General features: G+C 53.3%; 6 protein-coding genes across 6 annotated transcripts; all 6 read right to left on the bottom strand.

The window, feature by feature from the left end:
* Window positions 1-27: 27 nt before the first annotated feature.
* B0H18DRAFT_1037827 (uncharacterized protein) lies at window positions 28-2,368 on the bottom strand. Its single transcript, XM_048030415.1, is given in 13 exon segments — window positions 28-564; window positions 624-655; window positions 704-752; window positions 810-825; window positions 895-1,035; window positions 1,138-1,139; window positions 1,152-1,195; window positions 1,261-1,358; window positions 1,410-1,473; window positions 1,587-1,747; window positions 1,809-1,843; window positions 1,903-2,241; window positions 2,311-2,368. 12 exon segments carry the CDS (start codon window positions 1,911-1,913, stop codon window positions 351-353), a joined length of 867 nt encoding a protein of 288 aa, XP_047887797.1. The 5' UTR covers window positions 1,914-2,241; window positions 2,311-2,368; the 3' UTR covers window positions 28-350.
* A 165-nt stretch (window positions 2,369-2,533) lies between these two features.
* On the bottom strand, window positions 2,534-3,882 carry B0H18DRAFT_1037814 (uncharacterized protein). The gene is made up of 10 exons (XM_048030414.1): window positions 3,819-3,882; window positions 3,673-3,770; window positions 3,529-3,617; window positions 3,506-3,507; window positions 3,272-3,412; window positions 3,193-3,208; window positions 3,082-3,136; window positions 2,990-3,021; window positions 2,693-2,930; window positions 2,534-2,617 (listed from the first exon to the last, which is right to left on the bottom strand). Exons 2-10 carry the CDS (start codon window positions 3,751-3,753, stop codon window positions 2,597-2,599), a joined length of 675 nt encoding a protein of 224 aa, XP_047887796.1. The 5' UTR covers window positions 3,754-3,770; window positions 3,819-3,882; the 3' UTR covers window positions 2,534-2,596.
* Window positions 3,883-5,242: 1,360 nt separating this feature from the next.
* Window positions 5,243-7,436, bottom strand: B0H18DRAFT_1037800 (uncharacterized protein). Its single transcript, XM_048030413.1, has 10 exons — window positions 7,201-7,436; window positions 7,115-7,149; window positions 6,901-7,050; window positions 6,545-6,642; window positions 6,442-6,489; window positions 6,209-6,324; window positions 5,996-6,074; window positions 5,916-5,947; window positions 5,474-5,859; window positions 5,243-5,424 (listed from the first exon to the last, which is right to left on the bottom strand). The coding sequence occupies exons 1-9, from the start codon at window positions 7,224-7,226 to the stop codon at window positions 5,493-5,495; spliced, it is 951 nt and encodes a 316-aa protein (XP_047887795.1). The 5' UTR covers window positions 7,227-7,436; the 3' UTR covers window positions 5,243-5,424; window positions 5,474-5,492.
* A 1,963-nt stretch (window positions 7,437-9,399) lies between these two features.
* Window positions 9,400-12,277, bottom strand: B0H18DRAFT_884666 (Piwi-domain-containing protein; the record flags this gene model as incomplete). The annotated part of the gene is made up of 6 exons (XM_048041034.1): window positions 9,400-9,759; window positions 9,816-10,052; window positions 10,110-10,220; window positions 10,273-11,327; window positions 11,383-11,855; window positions 11,907-12,277. 6 exons carry the CDS (start codon window positions 12,275-12,277, stop codon window positions 9,400-9,402), a joined length of 2,607 nt encoding a protein of 868 aa, XP_047887794.1.
* A 2,806-nt stretch (window positions 12,278-15,083) lies between these two features.
* Window positions 15,084-15,673, bottom strand: B0H18DRAFT_884702 (uncharacterized protein; the record flags this gene model as incomplete). Its single annotated transcript, XM_048041037.1, has 2 exons — window positions 15,084-15,311; window positions 15,371-15,673. The coding sequence occupies 2 exons, from the start codon at window positions 15,671-15,673 to the stop codon at window positions 15,084-15,086; spliced, it is 531 nt and encodes a 176-aa protein (XP_047887793.1).
* Window positions 15,674-15,961: 288 nt separating this feature from the next.
* B0H18DRAFT_62747 (uncharacterized protein) lies at window positions 15,962-17,677 on the bottom strand. The gene is made up of 6 exons (XM_048038843.1): window positions 17,573-17,677; window positions 17,245-17,507; window positions 17,119-17,188; window positions 16,256-17,070; window positions 16,196-16,204; window positions 15,962-16,131 (listed from the first exon to the last, which is right to left on the bottom strand). Exons 3-4 carry the CDS (start codon window positions 17,178-17,180, stop codon window positions 16,374-16,376), a joined length of 759 nt encoding a protein of 252 aa, XP_047887792.1. The 5' UTR covers window positions 17,181-17,188; window positions 17,245-17,507; window positions 17,573-17,677; the 3' UTR covers window positions 15,962-16,131; window positions 16,196-16,204; window positions 16,256-16,373.
* Window positions 17,678-17,705: the final 28 nt, after the last annotated feature.

The following is a 17,705-nucleotide window of genomic DNA, read 5'->3' as shown; positions in this document are numbered from 1 at the left end:
GAGAGGAAATTGGGGCACGCCGAGTTGCTCGGAAACTACAACCTTCAACGCGTCAGTGCATCGCAACTCATTGTCCTGCGAGAACAACACTATCGTCACTACCACTACATGTTGTCTGATTATACGCGTATGTCCCAGTGCGTACCGACGCTAGAGATGCTGTCCCAAGAGAACCTGCTCAATGCAAAAAGCGCATGGTCGTCGTCTACAAGATTTAAGTTCGGCATGCATACGTGTACGTCAACGGCGTCTGGCATCGTGGGGTCCGTCGACTGGGTTTGGAGTGTGTCAACACGCCCCCGCTCATCGGGGCTCGACGAGAGGAATAATCGTTCTGTTACGTCCGGAGGCTACTCTCCCTCGTCAACATCAAACACGGACTCGCCAATGTCGTCCAATACGTCTTCTGCAGAGCCCCTATGCTCAGCCAGGGATCCGCCTAGCGTGCACAATGAGTCCGCGAAGTGAGCATCAGAGATTGTAGACGAGGTAGAACCGGCTTCAGGTAGGATAGAGACTCCCCGGAGGTTCAAGAAGAATCGAGAGAGCAGGATGGTATTGAGCCTAGATGCGGATCGTCAATTCGGAATCATGATGGGCAAATGAGAGTCCCTGTAACGCACACGAAACAAAAGTCGGCGATCTCCAATACAGGCTATCCGAATTGTGAGTCAACCGGATATTATATTGGCGACGTGCTCACGTTGAGCGCGCTCAGCACTGCGGTGACGATGTTTACTGCGAGCAGCACACTGCAGGTTGCCCACATTGATTAGGTGGCTCGTAGCGAAGCGAGGAGCAAATCGCACCAGAAGTACGTAGTACCTATAGACCGGCGCGATTGACACGACGGCTTAGCGAAGACAGTAGGGCATAAATTGTTCGACACCTCACCATCTCTGAGAAGAAGCGATATAATAGGCGGTTGGACCGCGAAACCACGCGCAAGTTTCTTGAGGCCGTACGTATTGCGCCACGTTTCCAATAGGACGAGTGAGTCCGCCGCGATGACGCAGACACGGGTGACAGTCACGACTGTGATGCGCACAAGAGGTCAGTAGTTGCGAGAACGGCCATATGCTATGATTGCGTACGACTGAGATCTGCGTGAGAACCCTGACAGTGATGGGTAACAGCGAATATTCACGTACTGGGAATACGTGGCATCTGACATGGTTGTATCGGCTGATTCGACCTAGCAGCTAATCGTCGATTTGAAGTTCTGAAGTTCTGTGCTGACACAGCAGAGTGGGTACGTACGATGTTCGTTGCTACAGGCACGAGTAGCAAGACCATCGTGGCCAACGGGGTCCACCTTTTTCGCCCATTGATCGCATACACACGTAGCGCCGATATGGCTACGTAGACGAAATAAGATGATGATTCCAGGCACGAAATGAGCTGCATACCTCCCCAAATGAGATACAGAAGACAGATACTGGTAGTTTGCGTGTTCACTGCGATGTTTTCACTACGCAATCAGATAAACTTTGTAAGTCGCGGCGTCGCAATGTCAGCGGAGTGCTTTCAGACCTCTATGGACAACTATGTTAGCAACCGATTCGACTGTATGAAAGTGGTATCACCTTGCCCGAACCCCACGGAACGATCTCCAGCAGGAGATAGACCATCATGCATATATGCATACCGACATAGAGAGCGGGCATGACGAGGCCCTTGGATACACGCCTCCAAACCAGATTGATCTCCCGGTCGACAGTCAGGACTCGCTCATAAGCATATAGAGCTGGATGCAGTCGGCGTTAGGCGTGAGAACCAGTGGCGAGATAGCGTAAATAAGTACTGACTGACAGCCGCATTGATACAATAGTTGCCGACGACGCTACAATGATGAGGAGTCAATGGACGCTGAACAGAGACCTAGCGACGTTGATGACTCACTACGATGCCATAGTACTCGATTCCGCTGGATGGAGGAAGGCAGCCCCGTGTACTCAGGCTCCCGCAACATCAGCCATTTAAGGCGCGGGCGCGAGGCTGTGCGATGCTCACTGGCATACACTCACATCAGCGACGCGGACGAAGCGTGATGGAGATGTTCGCAGGAGGACAGTGGCCTGACGCTGATGCGGCCACCGCCAGCTGTCAACCGCACTGCTGCCCAGTGATGCTCCTCCGTCCGAGTTACCAGTGGGCCTCGCTTCGGAACGCCGACGAAGTCTCCGGGGTGTAATGGTTACTACATCACACAGTCGGGACCATTGCGTTCAGCGACGATTTCTGTGATATAACGTGATAAGTACATCCAGTTCAGCACGGATCATGAACAGTACGGATCGGCGCACTTACCTCGAATGACTGTACGGTATATTTGCATCGCTCGTCGGACAGCGTCACGGTGCTGTGCAAAGTCGTTACTAGCGCTTGTTGGATACGTTGATGGCACCCAGTACTCAAGCGCTCACTGGCACCGCCGCTATGGTCACGGTTGCCCGATAATCAACCACGACTCCTCATCCTATGCGCTTTGTCAATATAAAGAGTGTTGTGTAAGCTGGTGAGGACATGAAGTGCCAGTGGCTGACTCTCAGGTGCAACACGATCATAGGCTACGTACATACAGTATTGTCTCTCGTCACAACAGGAAATTGTTCCTCTAGGCAACGCGGAGTCAGTCGACGACCCTAGTGGGTTGTTCAAATCTCGACAAAGTGAATGACTGTTCTATTACCTCCGACTCCGGAAACTCTCCCTCCTCGTCGATGTCAAACGTGGATGCGCCATTGAGATTTGATATGCCTAGCGCGCCCTCGGGATCGTCTGAACGTTGAGCCAGGGATCCACCCAGCTTGTTCAATGCATCCGCGAACCGGATATCAGAGAATGTTGACGAGTTTGAGCCAGGGTCGGGTAGAAGGTAGATTTCTCGGAGATTCAGAAAGAACCGAGAGAGCAAGATAGTAGTGAGCCTGTAGTTTGAGATCGCGATCAATCCGTCATCTCGCGACTGAGAGGCCGTCTCACGCACACGAAATAGAAGTTTTCAAACTCGATCGTAAGCTGTCCGAATTGTGAGTTAAGCGGCGCACTGATAGCATCATGATGGTGACTAACACTCACGTTCAAGTTCTTTGCGCACAGCGCTGTGGAACCGATGTTTACTGTGAGCAGTACACTGCGATCTCACAGCGTTTGTTAAACAGAAGTAGCAAAGGAACGACAAGACCTCACCAGAAGTAGGTGGTACCTATGGACTCGCAAGATGATTTAGTTACTTCAGGTAATAGGGCAATATGGTTCGGCACTTCACCGTCTCTGAGGAGAAGCGACGTGACGGAGGGCTTCGTTGTGAGGCCACGCGCCAGTTTGTTGATGCCGTAGGTGTGACGCCAAGTTTCTATTAGGACGAGGGAGTCTGCCACAATGGAACAAACCCGAGTGATGATCTCGACTACGGTATACACAAAAGATCATTAATTGGGGGCGCAGGCATGTGAAAAGAATTCGTACGTCTGAGTTGTGCGTGAGAATCGTAATGGGGATGGTCGCCAGCAAACATTTACGCACTCGCAAGTTGTGGTGTTTGAGATAGCTTCGTAGATGATGCAGTCTGGAGGCCGTGAGGCGGTCCACTTCTTGTCCACTAAGAAGACACGCTAGTATAGTCATCGGTTCAAACTCTGCCCGTCAGGAAGTAGAATGAACGTATACCACGTTGATGGCCACAGGCACAAATGCCAAGGCCATCGTAACCGAAGGCGTCCACTTGTTTCGACCATTGATCGCATACATGCGTAACGCCGAGATACCTAGGGTGAATGAGACGAGGAATCCATGCAGGAATCTGAACCCCATACCTCCCCAAATGAGATACAGAGCGCAAACACTGGCATGCTGCAGAATTGACACGGAGTGTTGGCTATGTATGCAAACAAACAGCTGTAAGTCTGTCGTGCTCCGAGAGACGGACTGCGAAGTGTTGTCAGACCTCTGTATGTGTACTTGAGTCAGGCACAGATACCACGCAGTAAGGGTGCCGTCACCTTGCAGGATACTTCCGGCGGAACAAACTCCAGTAGGAGATATAGCGCCGTGAAAGAGTGCATACTGGCGTAGAGAGCGGGCATGACGAAACCTTTGGATCCGCGCCTCCATAATAAATTGATCTCCTGATCAATATTCAGGACTCTCTCATAGATATACAGGGCTAAGATGGTGTTGGTGTTTAGTAATAGCGACTCGGGGACGGCATGAATGCTCACTGAAAGCCGCATCAAAACAGTAGTCGCGAACAGAGCTACATAGAATCTAAGTCAATGGGCGCCGAACAGAGCCCTGAAAGATCAGCAACTTACTACGATGCCATGGTAGTGAACGGAAGAAAAGTGAGGTGGTGTATCCACTGCGTGATTGGTACTTAAGGCATTGCAACAAGCGCTGTGAGACGAGACACAGGATCAATAGTCCTGACTACAGTAGAAGACATACATCGCCAATGAAAGATTTCGCCACAATGGCAGCTCGGTTTCTTGACTGGGCACGGTCAGTGTCAATGCCTGGCGTTGAGGGAAAGGACTCGCGATACGATACCCAGCAGATGATGTTACCTCCGGGTTTCAAATTCACTGATATGCCGTGCCGTGACCAATGAATCTCCTTTCTCACCGAGGGGATTAGCACTCACAGAGAGAGGTTCTCCGGGCGCGAGACTGTACAAAAGAACCGAAGGCGTTGATACGCTGTCATATGTAAGTAACTCGGAGTCGGGCAATGCGTAATGGATTACAAAATTCCGCCACCGGAGCGGAGACCGGGCAGTGAGGCAGTGTGACGACGCCGCTGCTCCCGCTGATGTTCCCTGACGGTCCGCAGAGTCAGTGCCAGTGCCTGAGAAGTGTGAACGTCCATAAACCTTCAAAACGCGTGACCGGGACCATCGTGCTGAACGACTTCTGTGGATATGGCGTAATACAATCAGTTCAGCACGGAACAAGGACAGTACGCATCGACGTACTTACCTCGAATGACTGTACGGTATATCTGCATCGCTCCCTGACAGCGTCACGGTGCTGTACAAGTCGTTAGCGCTTGACTTCGCGCTCACCCAACGCTCAAGCGCTCACCGCTGCTACGGTCACGGGCAACTTGCCCGATATTCGACTACTTAGTCGGAGCAGTGCATATCGTGTCGCGTACTTTCTGCCATTCCATGACCTCACTAGCTCGCACAATACTAACTACTCACTCTGTGTGCTCTGTAACAAGAACGAGTGTTATGTAAGCTAGTGAGGACATGAGTGCCAGTGGCAGAACTTGAAGGTGCGCGACACGATCATGTGGCGCAAGCGCGTCGAGCGAAACGCCTCGGACTAAGTTATCGGGCAATCATAATGTACACTCATGATATCATGCGAGATTAGCGCACTACTACTATATGTCGCCCGGTTATACGTGCATGTCCCGCTGTGATACCGTTACTAGAGATGTTACTGCTCTAAGAGAACCTGCTCACATGATTACCGTCGACAAGATTATAGTTCGGCATGCATAAGCGTACACCAATGGAGTTTGGTTTCTCTGGATATCGGGAGGTCCGTTGCTGTGACAGCTGTGTCAATGGAATCCTGCTGATCGAGGCTCGACAAATGGGCTGGCCGTTCTGTTATCTCCTCCGGATACTCTCCCTCCTCGTCTACGTCACGCATCGACTCGCCAGTGTGGTCCAGTACGTCTTCCGAAGAGGCCATATGGTCAGTAAGGGATCCTCCTAGCACCCGTAATGCATCGGCGACGTGGAGACCAGTCTGAGAGAGTGTAGACAAGGTGGAGCCGGGTTCAGGTAGGAAGGAGGCTTCTCGGAGATTCAAGAAGAACCGAGAGAGGAGTATGGTATTGAACCTGGGTTCCGCTTGTCAATTCGAAGGCCTGCATCAATTAGAGGCTCTGTCACGCACACGAAACAGAAATTAGCGATCTCCAACACGGGCTGTCCAATTCGTGAGTTGACTGTGTAACATATTAGCGACGTGCTCACGTTGATCGCACACGCCACTGTGGCGACGATGTTCACAGTAAGCAGCACACTGTAATAAACAGCATTAATCAGGTAGCACCTAGCAGAGGAAGTCATAAGCCTCACCAGAAGTACGCAGTACCTATGAACCGGGGCCAACCGTGCGACAGCCTGCTTAGTCAAGTCGGTAGAGCAATGACGCTCGGAACCTCACCATCTCTTAGAAGAAGCGACGTGATAGAGGGCTTCATGGTGAGGCCACGCGCCAGTTTGTTCAGGTCATATGTATTGCGCCATGTTTCCAATAAGACGAGGGAGTCCGCAGCTATGACGCAGACACGGGTGACGGTCTCGACTATTGTGCACACAAGAGTTGATCAATTGCGGGCATGTTCATACGTTTTGACTGCGTATATCTGAGTCCCGCGTAAGAAGATGGACACGAACGGATAACAGTGAACATTCACGTACCGGAGATATGTGGTGGTTGACATGGTTGTGTCGGCTGATGAAACCTAGCAGGTGATTGTCAATCTGAAGTTCTATGCTGACAGCAGAGTGGGTACCTACAATGTTTGTTGCTACAGGAACAAGTGACAAGGCCATGGTGGCCAACGGTGTCCACTTATTCCGCCCATTGATCGCATATACACGTAACACCGATATGCCTGAGTAGACGAAATGAGATGATGATGATGATGATGATGATGATTACAGGCACAACACTGAACCTCATACCTCCCCAAATGAGATACAGAGCACAGAGGCTGGTATTTTGCATGATTGATGCAACGTTTCCACTATGTAGTCAGACAAACCCTGTAAGCCGCGATGTCATAATGGTAATGGAACGCTGTCAGACCCCTATGTGCAATCAGGTTAGACACTGATTCTACAGAAGAAGAGTATCGTCACCTTTCTGAAACTCCACAGAACGATCTCCAGTAGGAGATAGACCATCGTGAAAACGTGCATACTGCCGTAAAGAGCGAGCATGAAGAGGCTCCTGGATGCACGCCTCCAAACTAGACCAATCTCCTGGCCAATGGTCAGAACACGCTCATAGAAATACAGGGCTAGTAGGAGGCAGCCGGTGTTAGGACTCGTAAGCATTAGGGGCGAGATGGCATGAATACTTACTGATAGCCGCATTGATACAGTGGTTGGCGACGACTCTGCAGCAATGAGGAGTCAATGGACGGCGAACAGCGACGTTGGTGACTTACTGCGACGCCGTGATAGTCGATGCCATTAGACGGAGGGAGGTAGTATAGTGTATCCCCTGCCACGTCAGAATATTTGAGGAACTGCGACAGGCGCTATGCGGCGAAACGCGTGGTTGGATGACTCCAGGTGAAATGTGCGCTATCAATTGCCACAATCCGGTTGCTTGTCCGAGTCCGTCGGTGTCAATGCCTGGCAGGCGATGTTCGAGCGTCAGCCCCAATGTGTACTGAGCCGAGGGCTCGTTGTACAGTGTACACTGCTCAGCAAATTTTAACTCGTATAAACACTTGAAATTCATTAAAGAGCTACACGTATAACTTACTTGCTCGCAGAGCAATTGCTCACCGCTGGTACTGTAGAGTCCGGACGAGAGGCTATGCAGTGACACGTAGGCGCCGCTACGCCAACTTGAACGTAGGTCAGCGGCTGATGATTGTCACCGCACTGTGCCCATTGACCACGGTGCACCCTTGTCCGTGTGGCAGTGCCTTTCGGGCGCATAGATCTGGGACGGTCGGGCCGACAAGCAAGTAAGCAGGGTACAATAATCAATTTGAAGAATCTCAACTCCGTCGGAGCCAACTGGTAGAAGACAGTTGAGTCAAAGTAGAGCGTTGAAGTTGGGAAAACAAGAAGATCGGTCCGAATCGGGGTGGCGCCACAACTGTGATGCTAGGCTTTAAGGTCCGATGACAAACTGTCAATAGTCTTTGCAACTCAGATAACCAAATCTAACGGACGCGAATTAGCACAGGCTGTGATCGCAACTTGCTTCCCGAGACTGGACTCAAGGTCGACGGTGTTCTGCGCGCGTGCCCGTATGCAACTTGGTTAGTGGAATCCACTGTATCCCATGTTGACCGGAACGAGGGCTTGTACCTGATACCGACTCCGACCACTATATGCACAGTTTGGTATGAGTCACTGGCACGAGATAAGATGGGCAGCGTAACAGCGCGACTGTCACTTGTGCTCTTGGTCAGCTTCTGGTGAGTACGACGTGAGTCGCATTGCTTGCACCGATCAATGTACATCAAATTCTCACCCACCTGAGGCACTGCAGGAAGTCCATCGGAGTCGTTGTTACACGTACATATCCGAAGAGCCTCTGCATGTGCTCTGTAGCGGGGACAAGGGCCTCGTATCACTCAAACACTCTCAACTACTGATACCAACTGACACTGCTGCTTCTAGTCTACAGTTTACGATGGTCTGCACTGATAGACCGCGCGTCCACCAGCTCAATGCGCTCTTATGTTCCGAACGGCCCGCGGCGAAGAGACATTCATCCCCAAAGTGTGAATGACTGTCTAGAGCAAGTCTAGAGAATTCGATTGACAAATCCAATGCAGAGTCGGGACCGGCCAAACCGATTGATTCTCTTACAAACAGTCGCCACAGTAGGCAAAGCGTCGGACGTCGACGTCCGCATCACTTGGCAGCACCTGTCTACACAGCCGGTACAGTCAAGTCAGAGTAGGCTTTTGTTATACGTCCTTTGTCTGGATGTCCTTCGAAGAATGGTTTGTGCTTCTTGCGAGCTCGCGCGCTGACGACCTGATCGTAGGTTACGAATTAACTGCCGACCACGCGCTCGTTTTTCCCATGACCTTGAACGCAGGGCTGTTTTTCTGGTGCTAGATTCAGGTTCTGTCGTTTTACTGTGACGATATCCTCTCAGTTACTCCATGCCCAATGTAGTAGCTTATGTTGAACGCAACCCAGGCTTTCCGGCGACTCACTGGTGGAGCCGTCCTGCATCGGAACCTAGGTTTCTGGTGCAGACACGGCCCTTTCGCATGTTGTCCGGAGACGTCTCAATAACATATCCGTCGGCTCTCTGCCATATGCTAGTTCTTGTACTGGACACCTAAGCTTCCGTAGAGGGATGACCCTTTCAGGAGCAATATGTACGTTATTACGCACACAATCATGCCGTGTCATGTACCGGTACCCCACTAAATGTTCGCATGGGATAGTCCTTCGGATCCACATCAACGCCCACCTCTCCGCCTCGGGCGGACCCGACGAGTACGGCTCCGAAAAAGCGCGTAGAATGTGGTTACCGCGAACCACGACACGACATCCGCACACAGACACGGTATCTAGTATGTCCTGACACATTCTATACTACACACAGGTACAGTAAACATACAGACTATCGTACATCACGTACTCTACACAAACTCACAACGCCATTAGATATAGAACATCGACTCACGGAGGTTGGGATGGATGCCGTTACCCCACAAACGCATCGCCTCTTCGTAAACCCGCTGCTTCTCCTCGTCCTGCGACCTCCGCCCCCCAGTGCTTCCCCCGACAGAGGACTGTTCATCACCAAGGTTCAACAACGAGTTGAGGTAGAACCGCGCCCGTTCACACGCGAGATCCGCATAGTAGGCAGGCGGCACCAAACTCACGGCTTTCGTAGCGCGCGCATACAGGTAGCTCGCCGTATGCGTGCCTTGCTGCAGAGTATCCGCATCGTAGTGGAAGTCGTCGTAGACGACGAAGTAGTGGGTAGGGCGGACCTCCCCTTGCAGTCCATTATGGGCCTGCAGGCTCGCCCGTTAGGCGCCTGCGTACGACACGGAAGCGCCCGGATACTCACCTGAAGGTACCAGTCGAATCCGTAGACGTCGGTGACACCACGATCCTGTATGGTCCCGGGCTTGGTGTTGCCATTCTTCGTGGCGTCGGCTTCCTTGGTCGCTTGAAATCGGGCATGGTGGCGTTTCCCGCAGACCGTGATCGTGAGCTTGGGTTTATACGGAGTCTTCGGGGAGATCTTCCTGAACGCCTCGCGAATCAAGGGAAGCTCCTCTCGCAGAACAAGGTCGTATTGCCCCTGTAAACCATAGAACGTCGGCTGAATGAGCATGTAGGAGAAAGGCAGAGGTCGCACCTCAGATACACCATCACGGTAAATCATGATCCTCTCCGGCAGCTGCTGCTTGTTCTTCTTCTGATACATCTGCAAACGCTCGATCATCGCCGCTGTAAGATTCGCAACCATCTGCAAGCAGAATCAACGTTATACGGGGAGTCAACGTGGGGATGGCACACACCTCCTTCGCATCTTTGTTCCAGTCCGCTTGCTGCGGCATCAGACTAGCTGGGAACTGAGTAAAGTTGTCGTCGTAGCTAGCGACCACCGCGGCGATGGACGGCGTGCCGCGTGTGCTGCTAGGCCCGGGGTGGGTGACGTCGATCCCGACGACCATCGTCTTCATCTTGCGCAGCCACTGCATCGAGCGGTCGTCCAATAGGTGGTTCGTCCCGCCGAGCTTCGTGTTCACCTTGAGCGCGACGTTTGAGAAGTACTGGTCCTGCTTCTTCAGGTCCCCGCGCGCCTTCCCGACCTGCATATGAAGAGTATGCACGCCCAGCTCGACGTCGCCGAAGCGCTTGATGCCCGGATAGATGTAGTTGTCGACCTTCGACAGGAGGACGAGCACGAAGCCCGGCATCTGCGGCCCGATGAGAGTCACCAACGTCTGCCGGATCTGCGCCAATGCCTGCCTTCGGTGTGGGTCCTGGTCGATGCGAGGCAGCCTTCCCGTGGACAGAACGTTCCTCGGGCGATTGACACCGCTGATACCGCTCGCTGCACACTTCCTGCTGAACGTCTGCAGGAATGCGACGAGCTCAGGATCCCTGATGCCCTGGAACTCGTCCCGCCCGCCGTCGTCGACGAGCATGACGGCCCAGCTCGGCGCGTTGCCGCCCTTCTGGAACTTGACGTCGAGGATGTTCCAGCTCGCGTCGCGCACGTTCGGGCGGCCCTGCAAGTATGCGATTCCGGGCGGGGGGAGCACGCGGCTCGGCACCACAGCCATGTCGGGGCTCACGCTGATGCCGAAGCCGTTCAGCGGGCCGCCTTGCGCGTTGGCAGTGAGGCCGAGGTCGACGAATCCTTGGTCGCGGATTGCGGAGGCGTTGAATGCAGGCGGGTTGCACGCGTAGCGAATCATGTTCGCAGTCTCGGTGGGGCTCAGCTTCCCCCGGTACGCCTGACCCGGGAAGATTTCGCAGAGCTCCGCAGGTACCAGAACGGACTTGTCCTTGTTCCCGAGATCAATTACGGGAAGGTCGTGAGCGTGTCTTAACGTGATATTATGTTCTGACACAGACATCAGTCAAATGCTAGCAAGAGTTAGAGGATCACAGAGACATACTCCGTTTGAAGAACTGCTCGACGGTCACCATTCCCCCGAGTTCCTGGCAGTCGAAGCGAGCCTGGCTAGCCGTCTTGTTGGAGATGCGGAAGATCGCCTTCTTGCGAATGTAGCCCAAGTGCTTCGTCGACACCTTGAGCCTCTCCGCGAAAGTCTTCGGCATGCCGCCCGAACTCTCTCGCTGGAACGCGAGCATCGCGTCCGCCAGGTTCCCGGGGGTATAGAACGCCGTCATGCATACGTTGATGTTTACCATCAGCTGCTTGTACATCGGGCGCACCGACATAAAGAACCCGCGCCAGGCTTCTACCCCAAGGCCAAGTGGCTGGCTCGTCGCTGACGCGCGGAAGAAGTACCGGTTCTGGCCGACGCGTATACCAGTGCTGGACGCGTGCTGCTGTAGGACGAGATTCAGCGCGGAAACGATTGGTTGAAGGTCTTTATCGCGGGCGTCGGGTTGGCCTTCGGTATACCTGCCGAGAACATTTGAGTGCGACATGAACGAACAGTGCCGAGAAGCTTACTGATTCAACGTGTTCATGTCCAGTTCACGCACGAACTTGATGGTAACAGTGAACGTTAGCGCATCTGCGCGCGGAGCCGTCTCTCCCTCTTCGATGTATTGGACGGAAATGGTGAGTGGCTGCGGTAGCTTCACGGCCGACACGAGTCGCTGACTGCGATCGTGGGCGACATAACCAACGTGGGCTCGATAGTCGGGATGGGACTCTAGGATCTGGAATATGCGTATCTTACGGTCCCTGCCAGCCTGAGCGGTAGGAGTGAAAGAGACATCGTAATCAAAGAAGGTCTTCTTCGTGGTCTTGACGGCAAAGAAGTTCGCTCGGACTGTCTGCGGAGTGCCCAGTTTGCCAAAGCCCGGACGAAGTGGCATCTCATCGCGCACACCTAGCCTCTGGAAGGAGGTGACGAGCTGGTCGAGCGTGTTGAGACGCGAGTCGACGACTGCAGGTGTACCCGCAGCGAAGATGCCCACGGGACCTCCGCGTCCACGTCCGCCTCCTCCCCTGGGTCCTCCACGTCCGAAGTCGCCGCCGCGTCCACCGCCCTGGCCGTACCCACCTCGTCCGCCATCCCCGCCTCCGCCTCGAGGTCCTTGCCCACGGTTGAATCCAGGTGGACCACTTCCGCGGCCTCTGTCGCCGGATCCGGGCACGGATGAGGCGGTAGAGACCGAGGGACTGATCCTCGGTGCCGGGCTGCCTCGACCTCCTGGGCTTCCGCGCCCTCCTCCACCGCCTCCTCCGCGACCGCGACCGCCTCCTCGACCGCGATCGTTGCCTCGTCCTCGTTGATCAGCCATGACTTGCTCTTGAAGATGTTCGTTCTATGTAGATGATGGTAAGTAAGAGAGAAAGGCGACGCAACCTGAGGGCCTGCGTACATGTGGGAGTGGGTTTATAGGTCGTGTTCTCAGCGCTTTCTGGAGGCTGTGTCATCCTAACCTTAAGAAGCGGAAGACGCCGTGACTCGTGCTGACCGCATGGGCCCAGAACCGCTGCCGTTCGTCGCGTACTCTATTAAGACGTAAGTTGGGAGACGCCAGCTGGTATGAAGTGATGCGTACTCAGATTGTTACTCTTCCTCTTCGTAACTTATTTTCTTGCGTAAGGCCAGAAGACACGATGCAGTGTTACAGGAGAGTGCATTCCTTATGCAAGTGCAAGGTACGCGGAAGCTCAACGCGTGCGAGTACCTGAGTCCTGGTGTTGGGCGGCGGCACAGCACTGACTCAGTGACTGCGCGCAGAATCACCAAGTCATATCGCATGCGCAACACCTCTCGGTCGTACCGATACACGATCCGCGAAACTTCGCACTGACGCGGGCGGCCGGACTCTCCCAGCTTGAATATCGCCCTTCAAGTTGGTACTGTCACCGAATATGAGTGAGTCTAAGCGAATCCGTGTGGACATGACTGCACATTACCTGTGTGGGACTATCCTCGTGTTACACATCCGGTGCGTCCAACGCGGTGTGTCCATGCAATCCCTATGCCATACCATCGAGCACACTGCCGCAACGACAGCCCGTGCGAATCGGCCTCCCTCGCGATAAGTACTGGGGAGCACGCTACCCTTGGCACAGGCGAGTCTGCGGTAGTGTTGAATTGCCAGCCTTGGACCTATCACAAGCGCATGTGTAGGTTTTATAGTGAAGAGAAACCACGTCGAGTGAGGTTGAGCGTCATCAAATGAGCGTTTACCGGATGGAGAGTAATTATGTAAGCGATCGGGACGTTCGGAAAAGGAAGATCTGTGCTTGGGTTTACATAACTGTACTGGTTCATGCGGCTCTGCCTGCGTCAGTACTAGCAAGTACTCAGTGCTTGACTACTGATCATGTCATCATAAGGTATAACTAGAACCTACAGCGGATGCATCAAGTCGGACAGCTCGCGGCTCGCCTGCTAGTGAGCCGACGGGACAGAGAAGGACTGAAGACTCGGAGAGTGCTGTCGGAGTGACACCAGCACTTGGCGTGCGTCGCCAATGGGGTATGTTCGAGCATGCGGTAACGAGCGGATTAGGTCGAGGGTTGTTTTGACAGGTCGAGAGGTCGAGGCGCGAAGGCGAGCGAGAGCGAGCGGTGCACGAACGAAGAACGGAAGCCCGAACAATGGGTGCTGGCAAGACGAGGGGAAACATAAACTAGGGAGCGCGAGTCTAAGTAGTACGGGAGATAAGCCGGGACGAGTTGTCTTGTTTATGGTAAGTAGCTAATGTGCCCGTGGTGTCTAAGAGTGGCTGTATTATCTAACCAGTCGTCCTCAATAGTCCACGGGGAACTGTATTGCACGTTTAAGTGTCCTTGACGCTTCGTAATGCGTCGGTTAAGTCCATGTGGTTCCATTTGATCCTGTGGCCATGACATGTTGGGAGTTATGTTCAAGTCCGGCATCGAGAGACAACGAGTCCTACTAGGAGAGTACTAGTCAAGCCGGAGGAAAATGGGAAGGCGAACATACTACACGCATACCTGATGGCTTGGACCCCGAGCCTTCCGCTTGAATCTTCTTCAGTGTTATACTGCGGAAGCACGTACTGTCCGCTTGCACCAGCGACCGCGGGCTCTGGATCGAGAGGGCTGGTATGCAATGAAAGAGACACACTAGTACGCCTCGGCGGCCGTCGCAATTGGGGCCGGTACTCGAGGTCCGAGCGATATGACCGCGCAGGCGAGCGGACCTGCTCGTTTGCAACGTCGTTCCAGATCCTGGTGAGAACTAGGTCGAAACATATCCCAGCTAACTGCAAGCTCTGGTATCACGGCATTAACTGTGCAGTGCGGCTTCCATGCAATGATATTGGAACTTGCTCACCACGGCATCGGCACAGGAGGCGAATTTAGACTCCAGAAAATTTGTGATAGTGACAATAATTATGGTAGACGTATAAATGAATGCGGATTCGACCAAGATGACATTCACAGCTTTGAAGCTGATGGTTTGCGATGCACCACGACTTGAGGCGAGGAGCGCCGAAGTTTGCCTGTGTACATCCCACAGCCGATAGATAGTAAGGCCTCAAATATCGATCAGTAAACGATGGTCGAACCGTCTACTTAACGAGCTCACCAGTAGTGGTGACATTTTGCGTAAGGGTCACGCAGAGATAGCTATGCCAAAACGGCATAGGCCAATAAGGCATAGTGTATGACATTCTTTGTTCGCCAGTTGACTCATCCAGGCGTGTCACGACCTCGAAGACAATAAACACAGCACCGGCGGTTGAAGTGAGCCACAGGATCGCAGGAATGGAAATGACCACGAATCTCCGTTGCGAGAAGGTGTAGACCAGCCAGCAGCGATAAACCTGGGACCTTCATTAGTATCAAATTCTTAGTGAGTAGACAGGCTCGCACTAGCGCGGCATCAGAAACCGCAACGACAAGGTGGTAGCAGATACACTGAGGTACCAGAATGAACAACAGCATCAAACCAAAAAGCCAGATAAGTGCTCACATACCCGCAAGCCATAGATCCAGCGCCCTAGCTGTTTGAAATCTCCATCGGTCCCGTGGGATCCGCGATAACATATGAAGGCCAGGATGCTATGGGCACATAAACCAGAGACGTGCAGAGTGCCCAGAAGAAAAAGAGAAACAGATGCGGATACCCATGGCCAATATGTGTTAGTTTGCGGAGAATGCTTGCTATGATGGGTCCAGGTACGCATGCATGCAACGAACGCTACAATGTGTATGCCATAAGCAATGCACGCAACGAAGAGAGCAACCAATTGAGATTCAGAGGATGAGAAAGCGGCCATATCAACCTTGGGCGAGACACGATATCGAAGGCATTGCAACTCACCAGCTCTCAATTTATAGAATAGAGACTCGTGACACAGGGAGTGGCTTGATGAGAGTGATGAAGGCAGGCTCTTGGAGGCCTTGACAGCTCGGCACAAAAACCGCACGGCAAGCCATCTATGAGGCTCCGGCGGAGCCTGGTGGCCGCGCTCCACTGTCAGCCGCATGCACTGTTGACGGCGCAGGCTGCGTATCGACGTGGCTTAGCCTCCGTCTTCGGGGTTTGCTGACCCGCTGACACTCTGACAGTGTGGGGTGGCCCACCAGGAGTATGTACCTGTATCACAATTCTCCGTGAAGTACGTGCGGGCTGTCGGTAGGAGCTTATCTAGGCTGGACCAGAAAGGGTGGGCCAAACGCCGCGGTGCACAACCTGAAGAGGACTCAACAAAAATCCCCGTCTGTATGTACGTTTCTGTTCGTCGGGATGAAGCACGATCAATACTCAAACGCTCGTAAAATCTGGATGCAACACGTACCGGTTCTATCTTAGTAGAAGGCAAGATGAGTCCACGGCCACTATGCATATCACGACACACCTGGACACTACGCCGACCGCGGAACATGCACACCAGTATGAAAACTAGACGGAGTCGATCAATTGACTACCATCTGTTCATGTTCAGTGCGGCTCCAAGTCTCCGTTTCGTGCGAGAATTAACACTCCAGCACCTTCAGTCCGCCGTGAATCTCTACCACACTCCCGTTCATGTACCTCGCTTCCTCGCTCATCAAGAAAGCTACCACGTCCGCGACCTCTTCGGGAGTCCCGAGTCGACCGAGGCTGTTGCCGTCCTCCATTCGCGTCACGTCCTCCCCGCCCTTGACCACGCCCGAGTTCGTCGGCGTATCGATATATCCAGGCGCGACGACGTTGGTCCGCACGCCCTTCGGCCCCAGCTCCAGCGCCATGCTCTTGCTGAACCCAATCACCGCATGCTTCGTCGCGCAGTAGATAGCCTGTTCTGCTTGCGGATGGAGTCCACAGATCGAGGACACGTTCACGTACGATCCGCCAGGCGTCGTGAGGTGCGGGATCGTAGCGCGCGTGACGAGGTAGATCCCCTTCAGATTCACGTTGACGAGCTTGTCCCAGTACTCGTCTGTCGTCTCCGTGAGAGGGATGCTCGTGGGGTTGATGCCGGCGCAGTTGAACACATGGTCCAGACGGCCAAGGCCAGAAACTATCTCGGCTATACGGCGCTCGACGTCTACCTTCGAGCTGACGTCCATGACACCGGTGTAATGCGGTTTGCCTCCACAGAGATGGTAGGTGTCCACTGCACCGCCGAGATCGATGTCTGTGATGGCAAGGCGGGCTCCGAGCTTCGCGAGTTTAATGGCCGTAGCCCGCCTGTGGCTTGATCAGTTGTGTCCTCTGACAAGTGGCAAGTGTTCCGACCCAATACCACTTCCCGCCCCCGTGATGAGAATGACTTTGCCCTCGAAAATTGGCGGCAGCATTGCACGACCTGAGAGCTCCGGAGATGATTCCCAATCTCCACACTACATATGCCATATGACTCACTTCAGTTGAGCTTCAGATTGTAGATGGCGGTGCGTACGATGATGCTCTTTGAATCCGACTCGGACTCGGTGTGTCCTTGAGTTGTCTCTTGATAAGGACCACGATCTCGGGACCCGACGGAACGCCGCGTCGTTATGTGTGCAAACTTCCATTGAGTCTCGCTCTGTCTGTTCTCGTGAAGTCATTTGTCCAACGGTGAGCCTACCTCTCGGATTGCCAAATCCAGGTAGCATTCTGAAACTGTGGTCATGACTGAGAGGCCGCTAATAAGTTGAAGAATCCGCTATAAATCACGTCAAAACCGATAATCCAGACTAGAAGTACTCACACGAGTACTATGTCAAGCATTGTCACTACATTCTGGCCTCGCTCGATGGTTTAGCATGCGTCGTATTGTACCATACTTCAGTGTTCCTGCAACGTTGCTGCATTGTAGTGCGCAGTACCGCAGTGTAGCTAGC

The sequence above is a fragment of the Fomitopsis serialis genome, assembly GCF_022376445.1.
Source record: "Fomitopsis serialis strain Sig1Antser10 chromosome Unknown B0H18scaffold_115, whole genome shotgun sequence".
NCBI classification, from domain to species: Eukaryota; Fungi; Basidiomycota; class Agaricomycetes; order Polyporales; family Fomitopsidaceae; genus Fomitopsis; species Fomitopsis serialis.
The sequence above is the reverse complement of the archived record's forward strand: the minus strand, read 5'-3'. Positions and strand labels throughout refer to the sequence as shown.